Source organism: Mugil cephalus, chromosome 10 (assembly GCF_022458985.1).
Source record: "Mugil cephalus isolate CIBA_MC_2020 chromosome 10, CIBA_Mcephalus_1.1, whole genome shotgun sequence".
In the NCBI taxonomy this organism is placed as follows: domain Eukaryota; kingdom Metazoa; phylum Chordata; class Actinopteri; order Mugiliformes; family Mugilidae; genus Mugil; species Mugil cephalus.
Genome location: NC_061779.1, coordinates 26,844,189 through 26,870,914, shown reverse-complemented (window position 1 = coordinate 26,870,914; position 26,726 = coordinate 26,844,189). Strand labels below are relative to the sequence as shown.

The 26,726-nt window shown below is 38.9% G+C and overlaps 1 protein-coding gene across 1 annotated transcript; it reads left to right on the top strand.

Annotated features, from left to right (window-relative positions):
- The first annotated feature begins 7,725 nt into the window (after positions 1-7,725).
- Positions 7,726-25,497, top strand: pard6a (par-6 family cell polarity regulator alpha). The gene is made up of 6 exons (XM_047597441.1): positions 7,726-8,110; positions 12,440-12,662; positions 19,592-19,881; positions 20,570-20,695; positions 21,436-21,635; positions 22,354-25,497. The coding sequence occupies exons 1-6, from the start codon at positions 8,024-8,026 to the stop codon at positions 22,673-22,675; spliced, it is 1,248 nt and encodes a 415-aa protein (XP_047453397.1). The 5' UTR covers positions 7,726-8,023; the 3' UTR covers positions 22,676-25,497.
- The last annotated feature ends 1,229 nt before the right edge of the window (positions 25,498-26,726 follow it).

Genomic DNA, 26,726 nt, shown 5'->3' with positions numbered 1-26,726 from the left:
CAGTAGTATTCACGGAAATGCAGGATAACTGTAAATGTTTCTGATGTAACTTATGCATGCTCTAGTTTTGTACGATAAATGTTTTAAATTCACGATTCCTTGTTGGGTCGATGCTGTGTCTCATCCAAGAACAAAATACAGAAAAGTGAATTCTTGGCTACACTTGCCGTTAGCCAGACATTTCTTTCAAACCAAGAAACACCAAACAACAATATAACAAATACAATTTTGTCGTTTATCCCTTTGAGTTATTGGAACATCGTTTGGCTGGCGTGATCCCAGTCTATTAACTTCCAACTTTTCCTCCAAAGACATTGAGGAAAATGGATTAGAAATCAGGTAATCCACCTCGTTCATGCCAACGGCACCATAGCTGAACTTCTTCTCCCCCCTCCCACTCTGGTACTAGCAGCACCTTTGACCAATTTAGCCCAAAAGATCAGTGAATGACGGAGGCGTGACATAACACCTGTCAATCACTTACAAGAATTAAATGAATGAAAACAGACTCACTGTAAAAAATCAGCCCGTTTAGAGATATTCTATGATTTTATTTTGACTGTTGCTGCCCTTGGTATCATCGAATGATGCTAAAACCCCCAAAAGTCCAGCCTACCAAAACCATCTGGAATCTTAAAGCAGTTACAGCCACATGGAGTGCATACAAAGGGCCTCGCCTGAGGAGAGTGGAGCCTGTCACAGCTGCAGTCTCACCTGCTGCTAATCAGCTAATCATCACTGCTACATTTTGAAGGTGATGTGAAAGGGGTTATTTATGTCATATTAAGTATGTAAAACCAGCTCTATGCAAAGGTTGTCAAAAGAGTTGGTAGAGAATGTGAAGCTATTAACAGGGAGTCATGATGGATGTATTAGTAGGAGAAAAAAAGGACAACTAAGTGGTCAGACATTATTAACATTTTGGTTGGAGCAGCTGAAAGTTTTTTTTGTTTTTTTTGTTTTTTGGCACACAACTGTTTTTAACCAGAAGAAAAATAGGCAAGTACATGTTGGAAAAACAACACACAAGCAACTCACAAATGAATCAAACTGGTAGTGTGGAGGAGGTGTCTGTGGGTAGAGGTTTTCTCCAGTGGTATGCTATTATTATGCAGATGAACAGCAATTAAACAGGCCTGACATGTATTAGAAGGATGTGATTGTAATCCCAGGATCTGAAAGTAGGTAGATGTGATAGATCAGGTGGTGGATGTGCTACTAATACAGAAGCTCAGTAGAGAAGGCTTGATATTATCCGATTTTTGACCTGATCCCTTAGTGGGATAATAACAATATTAAAATACATGTTACAAAACGTCAAAGTTTCAGGGATAGAAGTGGTTAAAAAATAAATTCTGCTGTCTGTGTTAAGTGTTAAGAGCGACCAACACACAGAAGGAGGAAGTGTGATGTCCACAGGAATGACCTCCTGTGGTGTTTTGTGGTGCAGTTTGGTTGGTTAAGTCTATTACTCCTCAGACTGGCCGGTGTGTTGTGGAGTGGGTTGGAGGAGTTGTCCATAGTGATCTTCACTTTTGCCAACATCCTCCTCTCTGACACTACGGTCAAGGAGTCCAGCTCCGCCCCTCCCAACATCTCACTACTGCAGAGTCATCAGAAAACTGAGGGGAGCTGGACTCTGCCTGTTAGCTGAAGTCTGTGGTGTAGATGGTGAAGAGAAAGCGGGATAGGACAGTCATAGAGGGAGGACAGAAAAGGTGACTTAATGCTGTCTAGTGTGATAATGTTGGCAAGTGCCTGAATCAGCGCTTTTGTTCTAATGGTCTAGATACGTGTTTACATTTCTTTACCACTTAAGGTCAAGGAACCATATATGGTAAATTCATTAATGTTGATTTTCTCCATGAAAAAATTTAAATTTCGACAAAAGTGAAGCCTTCTGATATCCTACAATAACACCAAGTACAGTCAGGTCCATAAATATTGGGACATCAACACAATTCTAATCTTTTTGGCTCTATACACCACCACAATGGATTTGAAATAAAACAAACATGATGTGCTTTAACTGCAGACGTTCAGCTTTAATTTGAGGGTATTTACACTCAAATCAGGTGAACAGTATAGGAATTACAACAGTTTGTATATGTGCCTCCCACTTTTTAAGGGACCAAAAGTAATGGGACAAATTAAAATGTCATAAATCAAACTTTCACTTTTTAATACTTGGTTGGTTTCTTCAGGCAGAAAGTGCCTGACAATGACAGGGATAATGACAGGGTAAACAAATCAGGGACTTTCTTCTTTTTTTTCTTCTAACACTAGACTGATCAGCTATGACAATATAATGCACGTTGTCAGTATTTGCGTTATGTCTTCCATACATATGCAACTGAAGTGAGAAATTTACCAAGCAACTCTGCTTCACCCTAATGTCCCTTTCCCACATTTATTGCTTTGGCCAGCAGATGTCACCAAAGACCAGAAAGTGAAGAATTTAGAGAGGTCCATTTCAGAGGGCATCTTAATGAAAAAGTACGTTTTAAACAGACACCATGATATCCTCAGGTATCCACAGAAGTTCTGGGAGCATGTTGTGTAAGTGACTCATTTTCTTCTTAAGAGGTTAGGTTTGGGTCGTGTCTTGACGTTTAAATTTGTTCTTAGCTTAACAGACAGGATACTCATTCAATTCAACTGACTTTTATTCATTGTCAGTGACAATACAAACTGTTTCCAGCCGCTTAACAAAGCCCTCATCTCTGCAGACTTTGGTAGTTCTTGTCGGCTTGGACTCAACCCCAGAAGGTTGTAATGTGACATTCTAACCTCATGAGGGCGCTGTTCATATGTGACATTTTGTGTGTCTATGTTAACTAAATATAAATCAATCATAGTTATTGGCATGGACAGAAAACAGTGATGACCTCATCTTCTTTCCCATCTGTTACTACTAATGTTAGTGATAAAGAACAACATAATTACTAAGCATAAGGACCCAAGCTGTTCCTATAAATTAGGGCTAGTGATAACTATCCCCTGATTAAGTCACTCGTAGGTCAAAGCTAGACACAAGAAAAGGACAGGACTATTAACTATTACAATAATGCACCTTGTTTGTTAATTAATGCTCACCTTCTTAATACACAATATGTACAGTTAATCCTCTATTTATATTTTTTGTAAATTTCTTTTCTTGGATTTCCTGGGCTTGTCGGTGTGTGTGTATAATACTAACCAAAATAACAAATTCCTTATATGTGTGAACAAATGTGGGAATAAAGAGAATTCTGACTGATTCCGATTCTATCAGTGTTTTATGTGTGTTTATGTTGTCGCATTTTGTTTTAATGTTAATTACTATTAAATTATTACATTGTTATGATTTCACCATTTATTTTAATCAAACTAAAAACAAACAAACAAACAAACAAAAACCAACAAAACAAAACAAACGAACAAAAACAAGACAAAAAAAACAAGCCCTAGATTACAAATTGTATGTTGTTGATTTCCTTGCACTGAAAATGTGGTCAACTATAGTCAATAATCTATTTTTAATTTGTGAGCCCTTGGTACATTACTTTGCAGGTATTCATGATACTATGTGGGCAGGTCTAAGAATGTGGAAGGAAGTCGGACCAGCTTGTCAACATTCCAGACTGCTATGTCTTAGCAGTCTGGAATGTCAGCAACTCATGTTCCCAGGTATAAAAGTCAAATTTATCTCAAAACTTACATTACAAAGCTGTATGTTTTTTTCTGCCAGTCTCATGGTCTGCATTATGTTGATTCTGTGAACCAAACACAGTTAAAGGAAAAAAATAGGTATCCATGTATTTATCCATAAAATAAAATAGAACTGAATGAAAGAATGTCAGAACACAACACTGCAGTTCCATGTTCCAGGAATAGATTTGTTTCAGCACACATATTCAAATTAGTCAGTCAGATAAGCTTGGTGTTTCAGGCTGACGCAATGTAGAATCAAACGAGGAAAGGACTTTTATGTAGAAACACTTTGGTTATGTTCAGTGAATGAAACTTTGTTATGCTGTAGGAGAAAATGGCTTGCTTCCGACTTCTGCTCATTGCTAATGTGTGTGTGTGTGTGTGTGTGTGTGTGTGAGTGTGTGTGTGTGTGTGTGTGTGTGTGTGTGTGTGTGTGTGTGTGTGTGTGTGTGTGTGTGTGTGTGTGTGTGTGTGTGTGTGTGTGTGTGTGTGTGTGAGTCAGATGCTTTCTTCAATGCTCATCTATGCTCTACCATAGTATGTGTGTGTGTTAAATTCACTCTGTATTTTTACACTGGAGGCAAGCCAGAAATGAATGAAGCCTTGTGACAGAGATAAAAACCTGTCCTTCAGCACTACCACCTGTCACGCCACATACACAAAACACACCTACCCTCCCAGAGGCAGGGACATACCACACATAGCTGATACTCATGACCCGGGGAACAGGAGGAGAACGGAAGAGAATAGATTTATGTACATGTGGGAAAAAAGAGAAATGAAATAAATATATGAGAAGTGAAAGGCATGTATAAAATAATGTGCAAGAATTTAGAAAAAAAAAAAAAAAACCTGGAGGATGAGGAAGGTGGGAATATGAAGATCAAAAGCAATGACAGGATGACTCACATAGCTGACACTCCTGATCATCAACATACTTCCCACTGTCTCACTTCACAGAGGAGTAAGCAAGAAAGCAGACGTATGGATACCTGAGTCATTACAGACGTAAACCTGAGGTAGCTGGTTTCAAGAATAAGGCTGCAGGTAGACTCATAATGTGTACGGATGAGTAGAGCATGTTGAGCTTGTTGAACCTATAGCAGGTGTAGCAACAGGGACAGTAAGAACAGTGGTAACCATGATGTTCAGTTCAGTTCAGTTCAGTTCAGTTCAGCTCAGTTCAATTAAGTTTAGTTTTATTCATATAGCCAATAATATGTAGCTTCAGGAATAATACAAACTGTATCAGGACGCTTTATAGTACCATAAGTCCAAGATCCCCAGAACAACCACAAATGAAACACTGTCTTTTAACAGGAGGAGACCTTGAGCAGAACCCAAGTCATTGGATCGGACCCTTCTGCCTGAGGCCGGGTCTAGGAGAGACACAATGAAGGCATGTGAAACTAAACACAATGGAGGGCTACAAACGTGTATTAGACATAAGAAAATTCAGCATACATGCATGTGGCATAATATTCTAATATAATATTATGCCACATATAATATGTTATAAAGACATATCAAACATGCTCTATGCAACTTTGTTTATGTAATATATACACACAAAATAATGGAATTAAACTGCATCATAACCAGAGTAGGAAATTATATATTATTTCCGTTTAAAATGGAGGGAAGCATCCAATAGACACTTGGAAGCTGCATAAGAATCAATGAGCTGAGTCGGTTACAGGTAAGTATGCAAGTATAAAATAAGTACTGAAATAAGCTAATGACTAAGCTAAGACTCTTTATCTGTAGCCTGGCTAGAGTGCTGAAAAGAAATGTTTTTACTCTATAATTGATCATTGTTAAAGTGTTTAGTTTCCATCTGTCTGCTTTACAGTGAGCATTTGTAAATTATACCAGCTAGCCTTCTGTGATTCTTTGTCTGATTGAGGTGAAATTGTGTTGTAGCAAAGTGTCAGTGCTGTCAACCAGATCATCAATTTGTGCAGGACAAAAGTTTGCAAGAATAAAAATTAAAACAACATGCTTATCAGATATCAGAGGCAATTAAAGGCACTAATACACTGCTGCTGTAGTAGGTTGCTTAATTTTTACAAAACAACAAAAAAGCACTTTTGAGTATTGGCAACAGACAAATTTTTTCAATACTTGCCCAAAATGTTTGAAATAGTTAACCTATGACCATAGTGATCAGATAATCAACCTCAAAGTCTGGTCCACCACCAGAACAAACTAGATACTTTCCCATAATGTCATAACTGCCTTTTATGTCTTTATTTGACAGTACCAGACAAGAGAATCATGGAAATCATGGAGTAGGAACGAGGGTATGACATGCAGCAAAGGGATTCATTCAGTAAAGCCCTCTGATTGTGCTCAAAAGGCCCCACAACAACAAGTCGTCTGTGGAGGCAAAAAAAGAACCTGATAATGTTCTAGATAATTTTATGGAAGCTGTTTCAGGTAGACAGTGGGGATGACATAGATCTCACTAGTGTGTGGTGCTTGTTGTTGGGGAAGCTGCTGAACTACTTGGTGGGTTAGGGTTAGGGTCAACAAGGAGATGTTAATTTAATCCAGTTTTATTTATATAGTGTTAATAATAGTTCCAAACATCTTAAGACGCTTTACAGAACCCAGAATTTAAAATCCCCCAGAGCAAGAAGAGGGCAGGGGACACTGTTGATACCAGGATCTGAGGGTGACTAAAGACTGCTACAAGAACAGGTACAATCTGATATCACTGGCATGAAGAGGTGAGAAGGAACAGTAGAAGGTCCAGTTTAACCAGTTTTTCAACAGGCTTGTCTCCCCAAACCATAACGAAACTCTCTCCTTCTCTTCTAATGTCCACATTCACTCCTCCTGCCCTGCCTCGTCGTTTGACCACAAGAGTGAGGTACGACACCCATGATTTCCACTGTATGTCCTCTGTTCTCCTCTTAACAACAGACAAGCTCCTAGAGAGCTGTATCCCCAATTACCACGATTATGACAAATAAATGTCCCAGCAGACTCACTGACCTCAGGCTTGTGGCTTTAGCATCATGTTAATCTAATCACAACCTTTAAGACAGTGGTTTCTACAGCACCTCAGGCACTTGCCTGCTCCCTCTGCAAGCTGAGCACAAGACTAACATCGATGTGGGGGATATCATCTACCTTCTCCACAAAAGTTACATACATCAGGAAACGCGTAATGCCTCTTTGAGTATTATGGTCCTCTGCATGGCTTTCTACCACTCTGACTGCTCAGCCCAAGAACATAGATACCTAGTTGATAGTCTCATAGCAGGGGGTGACAGCGACCACTGTATTGGGAAGGCCAAAGAGCTGGTGGTGAACTTTATGCGCAACAACAGACCCCACACCCCTGCCACAATAAGGGTAGAGGCGATGGAGATGGTAGACACCTCCAAGCTCCTAGGGGTGAGTAGACTGGTCAGGGGGCAGGGAAGTAATGTGCAGACAGTTGTTTCTGTGGAGGCGCAGGTCATATAAGGTACAGTAGCAGTCTGCAGTGGCCAGCATTGTCTGATTTGCTGTGATGTGCTTGATATGTGGCACTTGAGCAAGAAATAAAGTGGGCAAGCTGATAAAAACAAAGGGGGTGTGAAGAAGATGAAAGGTAGCCTGAAGCCTGTCAGGGAAATAAACCTCAGAGCCTTTGGAGCCATCTTTTTTGCTATCTTATATATCTATTCTTTTTTTTCTTTCTTCTTTTTTTTTTAATCCTGTCTGATGTATTTTTTATTAATATTATTATTATGCATTTCTTTTCGTTATTATTATTATTATTATTTTTTGGTTTAATATGAACTCCCCGGGTGGAGAATCGATAAATGTGCGTCTTATCTTTTCTTATATTTTCGTTGTTTTAAGGTTGCCAACAATGTAACCTTCAGGGAACCTTCGGGTACGTACCATGAAGGCTAGCGCTGACTGGGATAATAGTGTTGTGGTATTACTACTTCATGCGTCATGCCCTGCCCCCTCTATTGTGTCCAGCCCTGTCGTTTCGAGGAGGAGCACGGCTTCCACTGGCACACACACATACACACACACACACACACACAGCATCACATACTGGTTTGACCGGACTCCACCTGTCGCGGCCGCTGTGTGTGAGTGTATGAATGACAACAAGCAGACACGAACACGGCAGACCTGGCAGCGCTTTAAAGCGAGGGCGAACGGAACGTTACATTAAGTGAATGCAGTGTTCTCTTCGCTTGCTTTATGGTTAAATGATTTTTGAGTATCTACGGGGAACAGCGGAGGAAACAACGACCATAATTCCGGTGGATGGTTTTATCCGCAGTGACTCAGCCGAACAGACAACCGAGGGAGCAGGATGTCAAGGCAGCAGCAGCAGCAGCAGCAGCACCACCACCGTACGCCGTCAAAACTAACCGACAGCTTAGTGGAGGTCAAAAGCAAAGTGAGTGGTGGGCTAATGGGAATGTTTGTTTATGTTGGCGGTCCTGAGGGGGCAGCTGATTTCTCTGGTGTCTTTGACGCCGTTCGGATACGGTTCGCGATGTCCTCTCCGCCAGACGCGCACATATTTTACAGCTGGGAATTCAGCGAAAATATTTCGTCAAGCGAGACTGCGGTGCACTTGACCTGGCTCCACCTACTGTTGTCTGTTAGCAGGCTGCCGGACTGGAGCCGAGCCGCTGTGTCAAAACACAGGCATCATGGTCCCTTCTCTCTGTGTCAGCGTCTCTTCACTTTCACGCTACTACCTTTCCCTTTAGCCCGTGTTGAGATTTGTTGTCATAGTGTAGCCCAAGGTCCTGTTGTTTGTCAGCTGTTTACTTGTAAATTACAAACATACTGTGCCACACAGTAGTAATGATTCACTGAGTGAATCTTTGGAGGCAAACTCTTCCACGAGTTGAGCAAATAATTAAATTAAATTAAATTTTATTGTAAAGAGCATCAATAACAATACACATTGTCTCAAGACGCTTTACAATATCCGGCCTGAAACCTCCAGAGCAGCCTGAAGGCGACGTTGGCAAGGAAAAACTGCTTCTTAACAGGAAGAAACCTTGAGCAGAACCCAGCTCATATGGAGGGACCCATCTGCTGAAGGCCAGCCGGGTAGAAACAGAGAAGATAGAGAGAAAAGAAGAGCAGGAGAAACAAGATAAACATACATCTATTATACATCCATACATTGGACTAAAGGAAACATGTAGATTCTGATGATGATATAGATACAAGATATTGCTGATGATGTTACATGACAGTTTGATAATAGGTAGACAGATTGGAAAGTTGGCCATGAAGACTGGGCAGGTTGATGAGGCCACCACAGCAGATGTGGTATGGAGCTCCACACATATAAGCTTATCTGACTGCTGTAAAATACCTTAACAATAGGCATTTATAGTATTCAAGACACTGAATATTACAAATGTCTATATACAACAGTGCAAGCAATGTATGGTTAGATCTTGAGTTTTCAGCTCTATGTTGTATTCATGTTTAAGACTCCTAACCCTAGGAATAAATGACTGTAGTAGGGCTCTACTACTACCACGATGTGAAACATCCAATATGCAATTTACAAACTGTTGTTTGACTGCCTGTGTTGTCTGGGTGATAGCTTCATGTTTGCTTCATGTTGCTGGTAACTAACTGTTAGTGGGGACAAAACTCTATGGTGATGAGGGAAAAGGAAGGAGACCAACATTGGCAAACTTTTGTGAAATGGACTCTTTGTTTTTCCCTTTATGGAGCAGCAGATTAGCTCATTACCTTTGGAAAGCTGCTCCACAGCAATATAAAACAATGTCTCCACTTTTGGCCCATCAACAATACCCTGTGTTCAGATGCCAGTTGGTTTCATGTGGCTAGCATTTTTTCAGCACTAGCTTTCACACACTATCCAACAACAACATGGCCGATCAAAACAATCCAAATAGGACGTCCTTAGTCTGTGAGTATGGGCAGTGTATATGGTAGGGTGCCCAGTGGTGTTACTGCAGACAGGTTTAATAGACACCATTTAGCTTGGTAACCCTAACTCTAGGTTGTAACGAACACTTGTGTATATTTGAAGACATTTGATTTGTTTTATTCAGTTCTGTTATTAATTAGTGCCTTTGTAAAAGCAGTTACCTCAGTAGAAGACAAAGTCGTTAAGTCTACCTTCTTGTTGCCTCGCTTCTCTAGTGAAAGGGACATCAGCTGTATGGGCACTTATACACAGCTTTTGTTAGAACTTGAAGAAAATATGACATTGTTTGTGCACAAAGTTTTAGTTTTGCTGCATAATACAATGCTTGCTTTCTTTACACATAGTTAGGTTAGCATAGGAAGTCCAGTGGCTGTGCATGTAACTGATAATATACTGTGATAATGTTAATACCAATGCTCAAATGAAATGATTAACAGTCTTTTTCACCAGTGACTCAGCATAGGGCAGGTTGATGGATTCATTTTTCCATTATACATTCTGTCTCCACCTCTGCCTCTCTGCTGCCGGCTGTGTGTGTCAGACTGACAGGAAAGTCTTCTAATGTTTGAGAAAATATTTCAGGAATGGATTATGATGTGGTAAGGCATGTGGAATGGTGAAACACCCTGAGACACTGTGCCGTGTAAATTGTAGGCTGTATATGAAACACATATGCAGTACTTGTCCTGCCAGCTCTAGAAAACAATAGACATTTCATGGCCTAAGACAGGTCAGCAAATGTCCTGCTTAATGTAGCCAATGAGCAATTTCTTTTAGACTGAGCAGAGAGCAGGTCATACTTAACCAGAGTTTAAAAGAATTCAATACTTTATGCTTGGCTACCAGCAGAGTACTAAGAGTAAAGAGAAACCATTACAACCCTACTCGTCATCATTACTATACTAATTGCTCATCATGTGATCTAGTATGAAATTGTCCTCAATATTGTGGTTTATGGGTACATATGACGAGTTTGTAGTGCAGTTGCATGCAACACTCTTTCCACATTTAGTTAGTGATATTTGTTTTAGTGGAAGGCAGGTTGTGCATCTGTGTTTCCACAGTGATTGAGATTTAAAAAATTAAATCAGGAGTTCTGTCTTGTTGTGAATCGACACTGAGTTTTATCCATTTGCCACATGGCCTCTCGCTATGACACATAGTTGAAGAACCAATAGTAGTAGTTTCAGAGACATTCACAGTAATTTGTTCATCCAAATTCTTCTTTGTGGTGCTGGCTTTTACTGGAGCCTGAAGGTCCACCACTGCTACTATTTATGTGAGGCAAAAATGCTGCAAGGCTCGCCTCCTTTTTATTGTTCCTGCTGATGTGTGATTATCCCTAGATATTGCATGTGCTCAAAATAAATGGTCCTGCATTCACTAGTTGTTGGCAACAAAGAGAACTTCAGTCTTTTGATTTATGCACACACTTCATCTATTTTTCATCAAGGAGGGAAACTGATTCAGGGAGCAGTGAAGTGAAAGTGTGAAAGAGGGCCTGTGTGAAGACATCTGATGTCAGCATTAAATGATGGAGGTTTCCGCGTTAGATCACCTTCATGTCACATTGAATTCTGCTTTCAGCATATAACCTCGCCACAAAAAAGAAAGAATCTAATATTTTGTTGGACCGCTTTTAGCTTTGATTACAGCAGCATTCGCTGTGGCATTGTTTCAGTAAGCTTCTGCAGTATCACAAGATTTATTTCCATCCAGCGTTGCATTCGTTTTTCACCAAGATCTTGTATTGCTGGAAGAATCTTTGGGATGTGCTGGAGAAGGCTTTGCGCAGTGGCCAAAGATTCTCAGTGGGGTTCAGGTCTGGACTCTGTGGTGGCCAATCCATGTGTGAAAATGATGTCCCATGCTCCCTCATGCACCAATCTTTGACTGTTTGTCATCTTAGAATATAGCCGTGTCTTCAGGGAAGAAAACTCCATTGATGGAATAACCTGGTCATTCAATATGTTCGATACGTAATGTTGTTGAACTTAGCCCTGAGCAACTGTAGCAACCCCAGATCATAGCCGTCCCCCCACTGCCTGGTACAGTAGGCACTGGACATGATGGGGCATCACTTCATCTGTGTCTTTTCTTACCCCGATGCATCATCACAATGGTTCCCCACTATCAACCCAGTTTTTAATAATGTGTTCAGTTCTTAATGCAGTTTTAGTAGTTTCTGCTTCAATCTCCTTTGTCTCCTAGATGATTTCTCTGCTCGATGCAGCCAGTGATTTGACCCTTCTCAAACCGACTAACCTCTTGTCGTTGACCACAGGATGTGTCTTTCCACATGGTTGTTTAAGAAATGAGAAGCTACTCATTGCATCAGTTGGGGTTGAATAATGTAGATAATTCCCTGTGCAGTAATAATCCAATAGGAGGCCCATGCCCACCAGTATTAGTAAGAAAATAGCAGTTTGGCATACAAGTTCTCCATGATTCGTTTGTCTGTTGTGGAAATGTAATGAAACTTGTTCTCTTGGGTAGCAGTGCTATTCATACATCCATGGCAAACCCATCTTATGCTGCAATATGTGTTATTACATCACTAGTATATCTGCCAATACTTCAAATTCTCACCTGACAGAAGTTACAACTAGCAGTACTGTCATGCTGATAGGCTCTGAGGTATGACTGATGGAAGGGACAATTTGGAGCTGTTTTTTGATTTACATCCTATGCTGATATTTTTTATATCAGCATTAGGATCAGTTTTTAGTTAGTTAGTTTTTAGCTAAAAACTTTATGAATAACACAGTAGTGAATTGTGTATTCATTGTCTCCCTACAGTTTGAGGCAGAGTATCGTCGCTTTGCTTTAAAGAGAAATGGCCCAGGTGGCTTCCAGGAGTTCTACCGCCTCCTTCAAACCATCCATCACATTCCTGGTGTTGATGTGCTTCTGGGATATGCAGATGTCCATGGAGATCTCCTTCCAATAAACAACAATGACAACTTCCACAAAGCTGTTTCGTCAGCCAATCCACTGCTTCGCATTATTATAACAAAAAAAGGTAAGAACAAAAAGACAGAGATGCTTGCAAATAAACTACACATTTCTCTGAACAAATGTTCAGAGAACAACTGCCAAACAAACTGGCAATAGCTGTATGAGTGGGAGCTGCAGGGAATCAACATGTTTATTCTCCAGACAACACCATCTAGTGACTGACTGATATAGAGCAAGGCGACCCACACTGAGGACAGTCGTTAAAGAAAAGGGCTTGGGATCGTGGGTCATCTGTCGGAATATGTCTGTCAACATCACAACACAACAAAAAACATCAACAACAAAGGTTCTTTTTCTAAAAATTAGGATGTCCTGTAAAAAAAAAAGAAGAGACATTTAATAATAACAAATGAGACAGAATTTCTGAAATTAAATTAACCGTGTAATGTATTCAGGCACTCTGTTACTTTAGTTAGAGCTTTACTCTATGGTGCATTTAATTAAAATTAATAAATATCAGTGAAATAATAGTGTCCACATCTAATTATCGAATCATAACAATAAAGTTATTATAAAAAACAAAACAAAAAAAACAGCTACTATCAGCAGTAGTGTTTCCTCTGTGTTATAATATATGAATATATTTTATTTTTTATATATTTATGATCATTTTCTCATGTTCTTTTGCTTCTCATGTAACAAAACTTTTCACTGATATCGTCCCCATTAGAGCACCCAGATAAGGTTTTGACGTTTAAGATTTATTTACAAAAAGGCATGTTAGACTGGTGTGATTTGGTTTTAGTAGAACAACGGTCTGATGTGAAAGACAAAGTGGTGCCAGTATTTTCTGTTGCTTTGATTCTTTTCACAGCTATAGCTGAACACTGTCTAGATAATGTTCTTGAGATTTAATGACAACATACAGTATGTCACCTAAATCGATATAATCAACGTCACTGCTTAGATTCCAGTCTATGCGGCTCAACTGACAACTGTCTACAGCAGTGAGCTTATCTTAATGAAACCAGATGGCAAGACTAGCTGGTAACTGTTACAGAGAATATTAAATCATTCCACTTAGAATTTTACTTCTTGCACTGAATTTACCTTAACCTTAAAAAATATACTAAAGACAACATATCTCACACCTTTGTTGCAGACCCTAGGGCAGGATGTAAATCAGTCAGAAATAAGACAGATAGATTGAGGCTGCTTTGCCAGTTCAATAATCACACTCTGAGCTGATGATTCTTTAATCAACACAGACAATTCCTGCTTTTGACTGCATATGTCTATGTAAGTTTCATCCTAACAGAGCAGAGAACAGACTGTAAAAAGTGTTCTAAACATAAACTGCACTGAATGTCATTACTAGTCTCAGTGGTAAGGGATGGTTGTAATTTGACATCTGTAAATTAATTACAGACTTCGTAGATTTTAACCACTTTCAGTCCTGGTAGTAAATGTTAAAAGGAAGTGAAAAACTCCTGCTAGAAACATATCTATTTCCATGAGACATTTTTGTAAATCCCTGTACTTTTTGACGGGGGACGATAAAGTAAAAAATACAGTTTAGGCCAGGCATGTCAAACATATGGCCCGCGGGCCGGACCCGGCCCGTTGGGTCATTTAATCCGGCCCGGCATAAATTTCTGAGTATGTCAAAAAAAGAAGCGAGTCTCTAGCTAATTTCTATTAAAAGTTGTGATTTTTTAAAATAAATACAAACCAAATGCTCCCTCCGGCCGCTAGAGGGCAGTAAATGTGTAAAAGCGCTCACGTCAAGCATGCGGCACTGACACGAGTTAGTCACAGGAAATAAACATTCGCAACGTGATGTGTCCAAGTAAAAATAAACCGGCAATCTTGCTTCACCATTCACCACTACTAAACAAGTTATCGGTCAACACACCCTTCCCAAAATGGCACTGTCAAAAAAAAAAGAGTGGACACGGAGTGCAGAGTTTTCCAGGAGAAATGGACCGAGAAGTATTTATTCACAGAAGTGAATGCAAAACCAGTGTGCTTGGTATGTAATCAGCAAGTTGCAGTGTTCAATGAGTTTAATATTCGGCGCCACTCATCATAAAGACAAGTATGTCATATTAAAGACAATTAATATTGTGCAGTATATTCTCAACTTCAGTAGGCCCAGCCTAGTAGTTTGATCTGATGTAGTCTAATCCTATTGCCCATGCACTGCTATAACTTTTTTATTTATTTATTTATTTTATTTTATTTTGTATTTCTTTTTTCATTTATTTCAAAGCAGTATGACAATTAAGGCGAAAATATTTTTTTTATAGCTCCCACTTGAGTTTGTTTAGTGTGGTGAGTTGGTTCAGGTGTAAAACTGCATTCACTCAACTGTTAAAATAAACCAGTTGTTAACACATTCACAGTCAAACATGAAAAAAATCATTTTTTTCCCATTGGTTTTGAATAAATGTGTTGTGCTTAGAAAAGATCCCTTGTTATCCGTGATTATAATATGTAGGTTAGGCTACAAATGTAGGCTGAATGATAAAGCATAGTACCGACAAACAAAGCTAAATATTTGGAGTTGACATTCTTTTGCTGATCCAGCCCACCTGAGAACAGAAAGTCTGGATCCGGCCCCAGAGCCAAACTGAGTTTGACATGCCTGGTTTAGGCAAATGTAACTGTCTGGCTTAGCATTTGTTATGTTCTCCTTAGCTACCAAGCTACCGGACTGTGTTTGGTGTGTAGTTTTGCGACCAATACTTAATACATAATATACAGATTCAAGTACAGCAGGAGATAGAGTTGGAGGAAAAGACTTTTAACTACACTCACCAGTAAAAACAATAATTTCTGTATTTTCTGAGAAAGGTGCATGCAGGGTGTTTGTCTAAACAGGTAACCTCTCAAAATGTTGGGTTTCCCTGTGGAAGATGTTTGATATTTGGAAAGCAACTTATTAGATCCACTTCAGACCAGGGGTTGAGGGGACACACAATTTTATATATAATACTATATCTGTTGGTCATATTACAAATTATACAACACACAAATATACACTATGTTTCTTGAAGAAAATGGTTTCAGATGTCGAAAAGTTTTTTTTTTTTTTTTAAGAACTGTTCTCTCCTCGTATGTTACATAATTTGTGATATAATCATGTTGGTCAACTGCTTAAGCAGCTTTGTTCAGAAGTACAGACAGCTGCTAGTTTAATCTCATTAATTCAACAATGTGAGAGAAGGAAGGAAAGCAAGATGTGATTCGGAGGAGAGAATGAGATGAAATGAAAATATACACTTTTGTCGTCATATCCTGTTTAGCAGGTTAGCAATCAGTTTATTCTTCAAGCTCAACATCGAAAACACTTAGTAATATTTCAGAATTACATCAATTTTACATGTTAAAAAAGGAATAGGAATTGTGACTTAATTAAATCTCCTTTGTGCTTAACGTGATTAGGGAGGATTAAGACATGAGTTAGCCAACTAAAGATCTACTCACCTAATCTTTCATCCCTGAATTATAAAGAGAGACTCATACTAAAGCCTCTAATCAAAACTATTCAGCTCTTTATTCTTTCTGTGTAGTGGGAGGTTTATCCTACAAGAACAGATTGATATAGTTGTGACAGTTCAGGTTTTTGTTTATGGCAGGGACAGAATTAATCAGGTTTTTGTAAGGTTGGCTCAGCAAATGTGCTGTTGCATTTTTTATATTAGTGAATGCAACATTTGTTTGGGTGTGTGATGTAATGATGCACTGTTTTAGGACTATAGAGTGTGCCTCGCCAACATTTGTGCCTTTGCATGTGAGAGAGTGAGAGTGATAATAGCCCATGAGGAATTGTAAGCCATTAGCCACTGGGATTATGTTACTCTAAAAATGTAATCAGTTCTATCAGCTCCACCCAGAGAGAGCGACTGTGTCTCTGTGTTGTTGACACACACAGTGTATAAAGGATTCCAAAGAGGAAGTTACGTGTATCATTTCTGCAGTTGCAGTCATGGTTAGCATTCTGAAGTCTTGTGTTTATATAGTGCTTTTCTACCTATTGGTAATCAACGCGCTTTACAGCCACACCCATTCATCCTCACGTGCAGACACACCAGTGCAAAGCACTTAGCCAGATGGGTTCCTCCATGTGAGCTGGGTTCTGCTCAAGGTTTCTTCCTGTTAAAAGGGACATTTTCCTCCAGGCTGTGGGCGTTTCAGACTGGATTGGACAGACTGGACAAATTGTGAAACTATAAATAAAACTGAACTGAATATTTGAATGAAATCAAATGTGGGAGCAACTTGGGAGCGATGAAAAACAATGTAGTATTTTGAAAATATGAATAAATATAACAATCTGCCTAAATTGTCATAAGCCTACCAAAAACAGCTGTTATTTGATTAACCCAAGGTACTCCACAGAGGGGATGAATGTAACATTTTAAACTGAATGAAATAGGTCCTATGTGTGAGCAACAAGCTAAAGAAACAGTGAGCTTCTTTAGCCCAACAAGATAAACACTAAAACAAAAAATAAAAGAGTAAATGAGTAAAAAGAAACTGAAGGACATCCTAATTTGTAAATTAAAAGATGTCAGGTGTGAGAAGTTTGAGTGGGGAATGCAGTTTAACTTTAGATTTAGTGAGCCAACTGGTGGTACTTATGTCTCTAGACTAAAAGCTGAAAGTCACTGCGGTAACTACATAGTCTAAAAGATTAAACATTGTGTGAGTCAAAAGACCAGAATTCAGGTTTTCATAAAGTTGAACATGCTGAACACAAGACTGAACTTTTGCATATAGCATGTCTGTCTGCAGCCTTCCCTTGAAACAGTAGAGTTAGCAGTAACAAAGACAGCTGTGTCATAAATGAATAAATAATGAAGTAATGAGTGATACCAGAATATTTCAGTAATGATATCAGCAGCATAATCAGCCGAATCCTGGACTGACGACTGAGAGAGGGGTGAAGAGACGGACACAAAGAGATCGAACTGAATGTATTTATTTTATCAACTGTTTATATCTGAGGGCAGCTGTGGGTTATCAGAGGGTCAGTGGTTCGATCCGTGCTACATGGACGACACTCAACTACAGTAGGGGTGTGTGATTGTGAGTGAACAAATGGGTAGATGTGTCTTAAGTGCTTTGTGTACCAAAAGGTAGGAAAGCACTATAGAAATACAGTACAAGACCATTTATGCTACACATACTGTACCAGTCTTTTAGTGTCATAGCACAAACACTTCAAGAAAAAGAATAATTAAAATAACAGCTACATAAGCCTGTCTTTATTATAATGGTCATTTGTGTTTACCTTTTCAGCCATAATTTACAAAATGATATATAAAGAAATATTGACTGACAGTATTTTGTTCTATTTTCTGGTTCACATAGTCCAACTACCAGCTCCCCTGAGAGTAACCAGCAATGATCCTAAAGACTTAAGGGAGTAAAACTAATGTGATTTCTTACCATGCAGGTTTAGCTAAGTGTGTGTTGAAGATGGCTGGGCAAGTGATACCATCAAGTTTATTCTTGCCATAGTTACAACTTGTTTTTGGTTTATTTTATTTTTTGGCTGTATTTAAAGGAGAAATATACAGTTCCATGTTTTTAAGTGTGAAGTGCACAAACGTGTGTAAACCTGCTCTGCACTCAGCCATATGGCTGCCTCTTAGCTCCAGATGGTTGGAACTACGGAGTGACGTCACCGTTACACACGCATACACACACACTTCTGACAGCTGCAGATCACAGACACATGATACATTAGGGACGGATATGGTACAGTTAGACACAGAGACAGTAGTTTAATTTTAGAGGCAACATAACCTACCTACTGGTAACTGATAATAATAAGAATAGAACTATTTCTCCAAGTGGGGAAGGACAATATACTTCATTTAAACGTGGAATCTTCTGTTTTTGTAGCATCAGGAGCTCAGAGTTTACAACTTGTTGTGTTTTTTAGCTGAATATGAGATAACTGGGATAGTGAGTAACTGGTAGGCACTGATTACAAGGAAAGTCTCCTTCTGACTTGCTTTAAAACTTGCCTCTGCTATGCTGAAACTGTGAAGTGTTGTTTTTTACTTGCTGTTTGCCCACTCATCGAGGCACACTGGGACAGAGAAAGCTGTCAGTGAGGCAGACTGTCATCTGGCAGTGCATTGTGCTCCTGTGGCCAATGAGATTTCAGGGGTGGTCAGCGCACCCATGTCTCATATTTCAGGCAAAGACAGGGGCTACAATACTGCTCTATCCGTGCGTTTTTCTGCGTATCTGTTTAGAGGAGAATACGTTCAGGCACTGCTCCGGTTCTGTCTCTATTCTGTCTGTGTTGTCTGACACTGCCGCTAAGTGTGGACACTCATGGAAGAGATGTGTGTGCGTTATTGGATTAGCTTATTGGAAGCTGTTGCTGCTTCTTAATGAGTGTCAATGAGACACAGCAAATGCCCCACAACTTCACACCCACATGCACTCAATTTCTACTGTGTTTTAATTATTTTCTTCGTTTGTATTTTGACATTCCTGTATTTATTTAATTCTATGTGCTGTATATAGATTTAATTATACAGTAAATATTAATGAATTAATTTCATCATCAGTGTGTAGTATTTATTATGCAAACCACACTTTATACTAAATGTGCTATAAACCAACTATTGCTATTTTCATTTTGAAAAGTGAGCTTGACATTGAATGGCACTCAGCAACTCAAACAATCAGAATCAGAATATGAGACAAACTCCCTCTATTCAGATAAATAAATAGTATTTTTTAGGACTTCCTCTTTAGATACAGTAAAAGTACTTTAACTGGACTGAAGCACCTGTTCTGCTTGACATGTATAGTAAGCCCTTCATCAGGCTAGGCCATTGAAATATTCTCTCCATTTGAAATCTGCACCCTCATTGTTAACATTGGTGACATTTTAAAAGTATGGTATCATGAATAATTAACTGCTACTTACCGTCTATCTTCTTCTTATGTCTCTTCTTTAAGATGGTGAACCTGTAGTTTTTGCCACTAACTCCCTCCAGAGGCGTAAAAAGGGTCTGGGCCTAACCGGACTGCTCACCCCTGCCTCAGGTTCCATCCATTCAAAGAACAAACCGGGCATTATGATCAGCCGGCCACATGACTTCAGACAGATATCGTCCATCATTGACGTGGACATCTTGCCTGAGACACACCGACGTGTACGACTCCACAAACATGGCACCAACAAACCCCTAGGCTTCTACATCCGTGATGGGGTGAGCGTCAGGGTGACACCACAGGGTGTAGAGAAGGTGAGAATCTTTATTTCATTTCAGAAAACTTTTTTTTACTAATTGACAAGTATTTGTCAGTGGCATTTTTCATGGAAGGATCATGTATGTTTCTGCCATGTTTACCATTGTTTTTTGTTGAATTAATCACAGCTGTGGGGCAGTACTAGTTAAAGTTGGTACTGATTTAACTTCTTGCTAAACAGCTGCTGCAGTTTTTTTTTCTGCACCACTGCATCTGCCTCAACTCACAATGACCAAACTCACTAGCTACATCAAATGAATGGGAAGCCTGCATTGTTTTTTCCAATTATATTAAGAATAATCATTGCTGTAAATTCACCTAAATTCTCATTGCTGCTCATGTACCTGGAGAGATGGTGCATGATCACACCAAAACTATTTTAAAATGTTGATAATTATGGAAATAAAAAGGGGAAATAATTACGAGTCAGTATTAATGGAAAAATACATAGGACAGGGAATATTTCTTTTTAATTTAATGGAAGAATATATATATATATAAAGACAAACTCTTCTGTCCTGTCATATCATCATTTTTACAGTGAGGAGTTGCATAATAAACCAGTGCCAAACATGCTATACACAAAAATAGTTAATGATATGATAGCATAGAAGATTAATAGGAACTTCTGTCTGTCTGCTGTCTTCCACTATATCGTCAACATCTGCTTCCTTCCTCCTGCAGGTTCCAGGGGTGTTCATATCTCGACTGGTGCGCGGTGGATTAGCAGAGACTACAGGGCTGCTCGGTCTTAACGACGAGATCCTCGAGGTCAATGGCATTGATGTAGCTGGAAAGTCTTTGGATCAGGTAACAGTGCTGGAAAATAACATTTTCAACAAAAGCCAATTACACAGAAATCCACACACTTAATGAAGAGGTGGACGGAAACTTATCAGGAAGGAACTTGTAAAAGAAAAAGACCTCATACAATCTCTTTATTTTAAGATGCATATTTTATATTTACATATATCTCTTAGTTTACTTCAAGTCCCACCATCTAGAAATAAATATTGTTGAGATTTTACTGAACTGTAACTATAGTTGTTGGCGAGAGGGTGATGCAACTACAAGGCTACCTCATGAACTGAAATGAGAATCTTAAAGTTCATTTAAGTGACTTAAATGTTCTGTTCTGTCAGTGTCCACCATATTCTGTTCAGTTGTTGCAGGCTGAAATCAAATTATGTCAATAAATCTTGAGATACCTTGACCTTCAAATGGTCCAACTATTATATTCTCTGTAAAAGGACAAAGGGAACCATTTAAAGAGTCTTATCACATCTAATTGCCTGTGAAGACACAAAAAAAATCAGCAACACAAAATGAATTCAAGAAGAGTCACATCTGTGCACAATCAGTCACCAGCTATTGCAACATATACTGATTAGGTTTCTATCGGATGTGCTCTGATAACACACAGCTGCTGTATTTTTAGGCAACACAGCGTCATGGCATGAAGGAAAACACCTCACTCTCCCCTGCTCTAAGATGTTTCCTCTGCTTCCAGAGCTCAGACCTCTCTAACTGTCCTTTCACTGTCCTTTCAGGTAACAGACATGATGGTGGCCAACAGTCACAACCTCATTGTGACTGTGAAACCTGCTAATCAGAGGAACAATGTGGTGCACCGCGGGAGTAAAACCTCAGTCGGCAACTGTGATTCTGTGGGCTCAGCCGGATCTATGGGGTCTGCTCTTTCACATGACTCACCAAGCCCCGCCTCTCAGAGCAACCCCATTACTGCGAGGTATGATACAGACAGGAAAGGTTTATTTGACCTCAAGTTACTGATAAAAAAAAAAACATGTGCCACTTGAGCATTTTGAAAATAAATGTAAAATGCAAAAACAGCAACAGGAGGACAACAGGAGAAGATTGTCATTCATGAAGACCATGAAATAATATTGTGCTTTGATGAACATCAAGGATGGTGTGACTTCTAAGCAATAATACACCATAATCAGTCCTAATCAGTGTAAAACGTTTGACTTTTTTGTTAACTATGAACCAAATTAAAGGACCTTAAAGCAATGAAAAGCTGTGTATAGGAAAGGACCTTTTGCATTTTAAAACAAGTAAGAATATCTTTGCATGTTCTCGGTCACAGTATATCCAAGTCAAACCAAGCTGAAACAATGGCAAACTGATTTGTAGGGTTCTGTGAAGAAGAAAGAAGTTAGTATATATCATAACCTCAGTGGATACAGAAAAAAGTGACCCTCTTTACGCTTGAACTCAAACTAAAAGCATGTTGATGCAGATTTTGTATATTTTCCATCCACACTGCAGTCATTTAACAGGTGATGTCAGTTCTATTTACATTTACCTACATTATCCATATTTTTATACGAAAATGAAAGGGTGCTGCACAAACAGTAAATACTAAACTTAGCTGGAAAATTAAATGTATTACATTCATTTCTAGATTCATCCTGATAATTTTGTAATCATATCTGTTATTACAGCAACAGCATTGCTGAGGGTGACAGTGATGATGAAGTTGATGACGGGGACCTCATTCTGGAAAGCGACTGCCTAACACCCTACGAGTCCCACCGGGTAACTAACAGCAACAACACAAACCTCAACAGAGACTCGCCAAACAACTGGCCCCACAGTTCCTCTGTGGGTAGGCCCCTCCCACAGAGCGTCTCACTGCCCAGTAGCATTGGAACATCCCTGAACAACAGCTCCATGATGATGTCCAATCACAATGGAAACCCCTCCCACACAGCCAGTAGCAGTGAAGAGAGCATGAGAGAGGACGGCAATATAATAACACTGTAACCGTGACAACCCTGACCTCTACACTATAATATTGAGGACTATGGAAATTTGCAGTGGCAGTGCTGTAACCATTACACTTACAGACAGATAGCAGACTTAGCAGCACATTTTCCTTTGAAGGTTCTTCCTGTTGATTACTTGGTAGGTTCTCTTTTTAAATTTGTGGACAGGATGGAAAACACTCTATACCATGTGGCTGATCTATATTAGTAATTCTATTATTTGTATTACCGTGTTACAATCATGATATGGAAACTGCTGCAATCCCATTAGGTCCTAATTGATTAATACAGAAGATTGAGAAATAATTAAAGCCATTAGTCACTTTGATGTCAACATAGAGTATTTAAGAAAATGTTTTTATGCAAAGCTGTTTGTGAAGAAGCCACTACAAAATCTGCAAACCTACAGTTCCTCTGATCAGAGACTTCTGACTACAATACGATGATTAAAGAAAAATTTATTGTAAAACATTAAGGTTCTATTTTCATGAAAGCAAAGCAACCAGTGCAATCAGTACTGCACCTGCTATTTCATCTTTATGTTCATTTAGTTCATGTGTGCGAGGGGTTCATTCAAATGATTCAGTGCAAAGGTATTTTGGGGGAAACTAAGTCTTAGACCTGATACCAAAAAATGGAACTGGTTTATGTATCTATAGCAACATTACTGTTCTGTGAGCAACTGCAAATTGCAACACATCATTAATTGAATAATGTTTAATATAGTTTCAGGCGCTATTACATTTAATCTAAATTGACTGTATGTAATTAAAAGAACACGAGTAAAGTAGGTTGATCCTCAAAATATCTGCTGTCCAGAGAAAATTTCGACAGATTCATTGAAACTAGTTCAAAACTAAAATGTTTAGTTTAGTTAGTTTAGTTTTCACAAGAGAAGAAGGTGGAAATCTTTGTTAATTGGTGGATTTCATCATGATTTTCTGTATCTTCTGTTTCAAATTTCAACAAAAATGATCTGACTGTCAAACTGTCACAAAAGAATTTCTTATATGATACACCACAGGATAACAGGATATGTCCAAGTCTTCCCCAACTACACCTTTCATGTACACTACGCGCTACTAGTTTACTGTATGTCTAGTCTTTCATCAAAGAAGACTTTCATAGTTTACAGCATTATGATGAGGTTTGGATGGCTGATTGATTGATTTTTTTAAAAGTGTGACATAGCACAAAGCCCAAACCCGACCCTGCTCCAGCCCCTAAAGAAAAAGACTCAGTAATCTGCAGGGGATGTGTGCCTGATGCATGTGTAGGGATCGCTTTTTCAACTCTCATTCAACCCGATCCCTTTGAGACAGCTGTTGCATGTCACATGGTCGTCACGTATTCCATATATTTCACAGCTAGGCAGTCAAATTATTTACACAATCCTACCTGGCACGGTATCTTATTCCAGCACTGGTCTAACTAGTTCTAATGTACCCATATACCTATAGTGTAAGAGTTTACTGGAAGCTGTCATGGAGACACACACAGTATCTAGTCAAATAATCCTGACTGCTTATTATGATTGAAATGAGATCAGAAAAAAAAACGTCAAAGCAAAACCAACATAAATACTTTCTGAATGTTTTCTGTGTTAAAATGCCAGTAAAGATAAATCAACAATACATATATATTTACAGAGTTTGATGTCAACACCTCTTAATGCACACACACACACACACACACACACAGCCAAATCAAAGACATTGCTTTCATTTTAATGTATCTTAACGTTAAGTAGAAATGTACATGTACGATCATGTAACTGGAATGATTTTCATAACACCTTGGAGATGTTTTTATGTAAACAGCCATTTTATAATATGTATAAAAAACAGAGACTATTTTTCTTATTCTTGTACTTTTACATTCCACACACATTGTTCATGAACCAACATGACCAGTGTGTGTGGTAGGTCGCTCTGAATAGTCACAGAAATTGTGAATATATTATGAAGGATTTTTTTTTTTTTTTTTTTTTTGAGACATTTACAGTATTTAACTTAAATTTTGGTTTTAATTCTAAGAATCCATGCTGAAATGTTCCAGATGAAAATCCTGTCATGTTTTTAAAAGTGAATTAGCATTTGGTGCACACTGTCATTCCAAGGTCCATGTTAGGTGTCCCACATGGTTTTGTATTAATGATACTATGGATCGTTTGTCCTTGCTCTTATATAGTTGCCATGTTGGTTTGCCAGAAGGCACTGAGACAAACACTGAGGTACTGACGGCCTTTGAAGTCTAAGTCACATGTGTACGATGCTGGAGAACGTGCTGGACAAATGGGACCAGAACAACCAAGGGTCTGGACACACTTGAGGACATGTTTATCCCAGCTTAGCACAAACACAGAGCAAGAGGAAAACTTCAGCTTGTCTCCTACTCCATATCAAGTTCAAAAACATTGCAAATGGTAACTAACTGTCTATGAGGTAATCAAGTTTCCAAAGCCCTCAAAGTTACTTTACTGTTGAATCCTGTGTAGTCTGCTTACAACATGACAGCTGGTCGACTTGAAGATGGTCAGTCACAGAAGGTGTTCTCCTGACTTTATGTGGTCTTAAAAAAAAAGGAAGTGCCTTTTTTTAAGTGAGGATTTATTAGATGTCACGTCATGTGTGGTGGTCTGTCCACAGATTCATCTTTAGTGATGGCAGGACTCATCAAACAGCCTGTTGAAGTGTAACCTGCACTCAGCCCACCGCTGCTTTCTGTTGGAGTCTGTAACAAACTGGATGTCATTTGGAGATGAGATATGATGATTATCGAATTATAATGTTATGCTAATAAAGTATTATTTAAAAAAGACCTTCCTGCAAGTCTTTGTTCTCATGTTTTTTTTCTTTTCCATCTCTGTACTTTCTATTTCTGATCTGACTTCCTTCTTCTTTCTGACATTTTTCTTGCCACCTTTTCTTTAATGTGTCTCACTTGCCCTTCTATGTTGATAACTATACTTTCCTCCTTTCTGTCGCTTTCTTTCTTTTCTCATTTCTCTTGTGTATTTTTTTTTTTTTTTAATTTTTTTGTCTTTGACAGAATACTCTTTTTAAAGGTGCATCAGAGATTTAACAGCCTAAATGTTCATGTGTGGTTCCTCTGTCAGCAAACAGCAAATTCAACATGTACCTTTCTACCCAGAGCGGACCCAGCACACGGTTTCGTCTTGTTTGGTGCTTTTAACCCTTTATGAGGCAAGGAAAACATATGGTAATTTAGGCACATTTTAAATTGCATCTCCGTGTCTTTCAGTGAGGTTTATAAGCATGTGGTTTTCATTCAGCCAGTCAGAGAAGATCAAGGACACGTTCTCAGGTCAAATCAGGGTTAATGTGGACTGCTGCATAACTGATTTATTAGGTATCAAGGCGAAGTGTCCTAATGCTGTCTAATGTGATAATGTGTATGTTGACCAGTACCTGAATCAGCACTTATGTTCTAATGCTCTAAATACATGTTTACATTTGTTTACCACTTAAGGGCAAGGAACCATATATGGTAAACTAATTCAACTGGAAAAATTGGAAAAATTGAACATAAGTTAAAAAGTCTTGTGAGGATCTACAGTCAATGGTGGATGTGGGCTAAGATCACACCTTTATACTCAATCCAGCAGCAGCAGCAGCATGATGAAACCTAGCAGAAATGTGCTCGGCGTAAACACAGATATCCATTACAGGATAAACTAAACCAAGCACTGCTGCTGTTTGTTTAACTGAGGCTAATAGAGGCTGTTTATATGGCTGCAAGAAATTGAGCTCTGAGTGGTCGAGGTTGTGAAGAGGACACATGAGGGACAGAGAGAGAAGTCAGTGTTCAAATGGACATGCTCTGGCACTGGTTTAAGCAGCTTCATATGATGTGAGGGTAACAATAGCTCCATGGCATCTACTGGCAATGCTTACTGGCAGCTAAACATATAAATAAAGTATATTTTTATGGTTTTGATACATAATACTGTCCTACTAAGGTCATAGCTGTTAATGCCTGAGGACAACTGGATCTAGAAAGCATCCAAGGATTTAATCTGAGGTAAT

Excerpts from the sequence above, each read along its gene's own strand:
- pard6a (XM_047597441.1), top strand. The coding sequence starts at position 8,024 with ATGTCAAGGCAGCAGCAGCAGCAGCAGCAGCACCACCACCGTACGCCG. Across the intron at positions 19,882-20,569 it reads CACCACAGGGTGTAGAGAAG|GTTCCAGGGGTGTTCATATC; the intron begins GTGAGAATCTTT and ends TTCCTCCTGCAG. Across the intron at positions 21,636-22,353 it reads AGCAACCCCATTACTGCGAG|CAACAGCATTGCTGAGGGTG; the intron begins GTATGATACAGA and ends CTGTTATTACAG.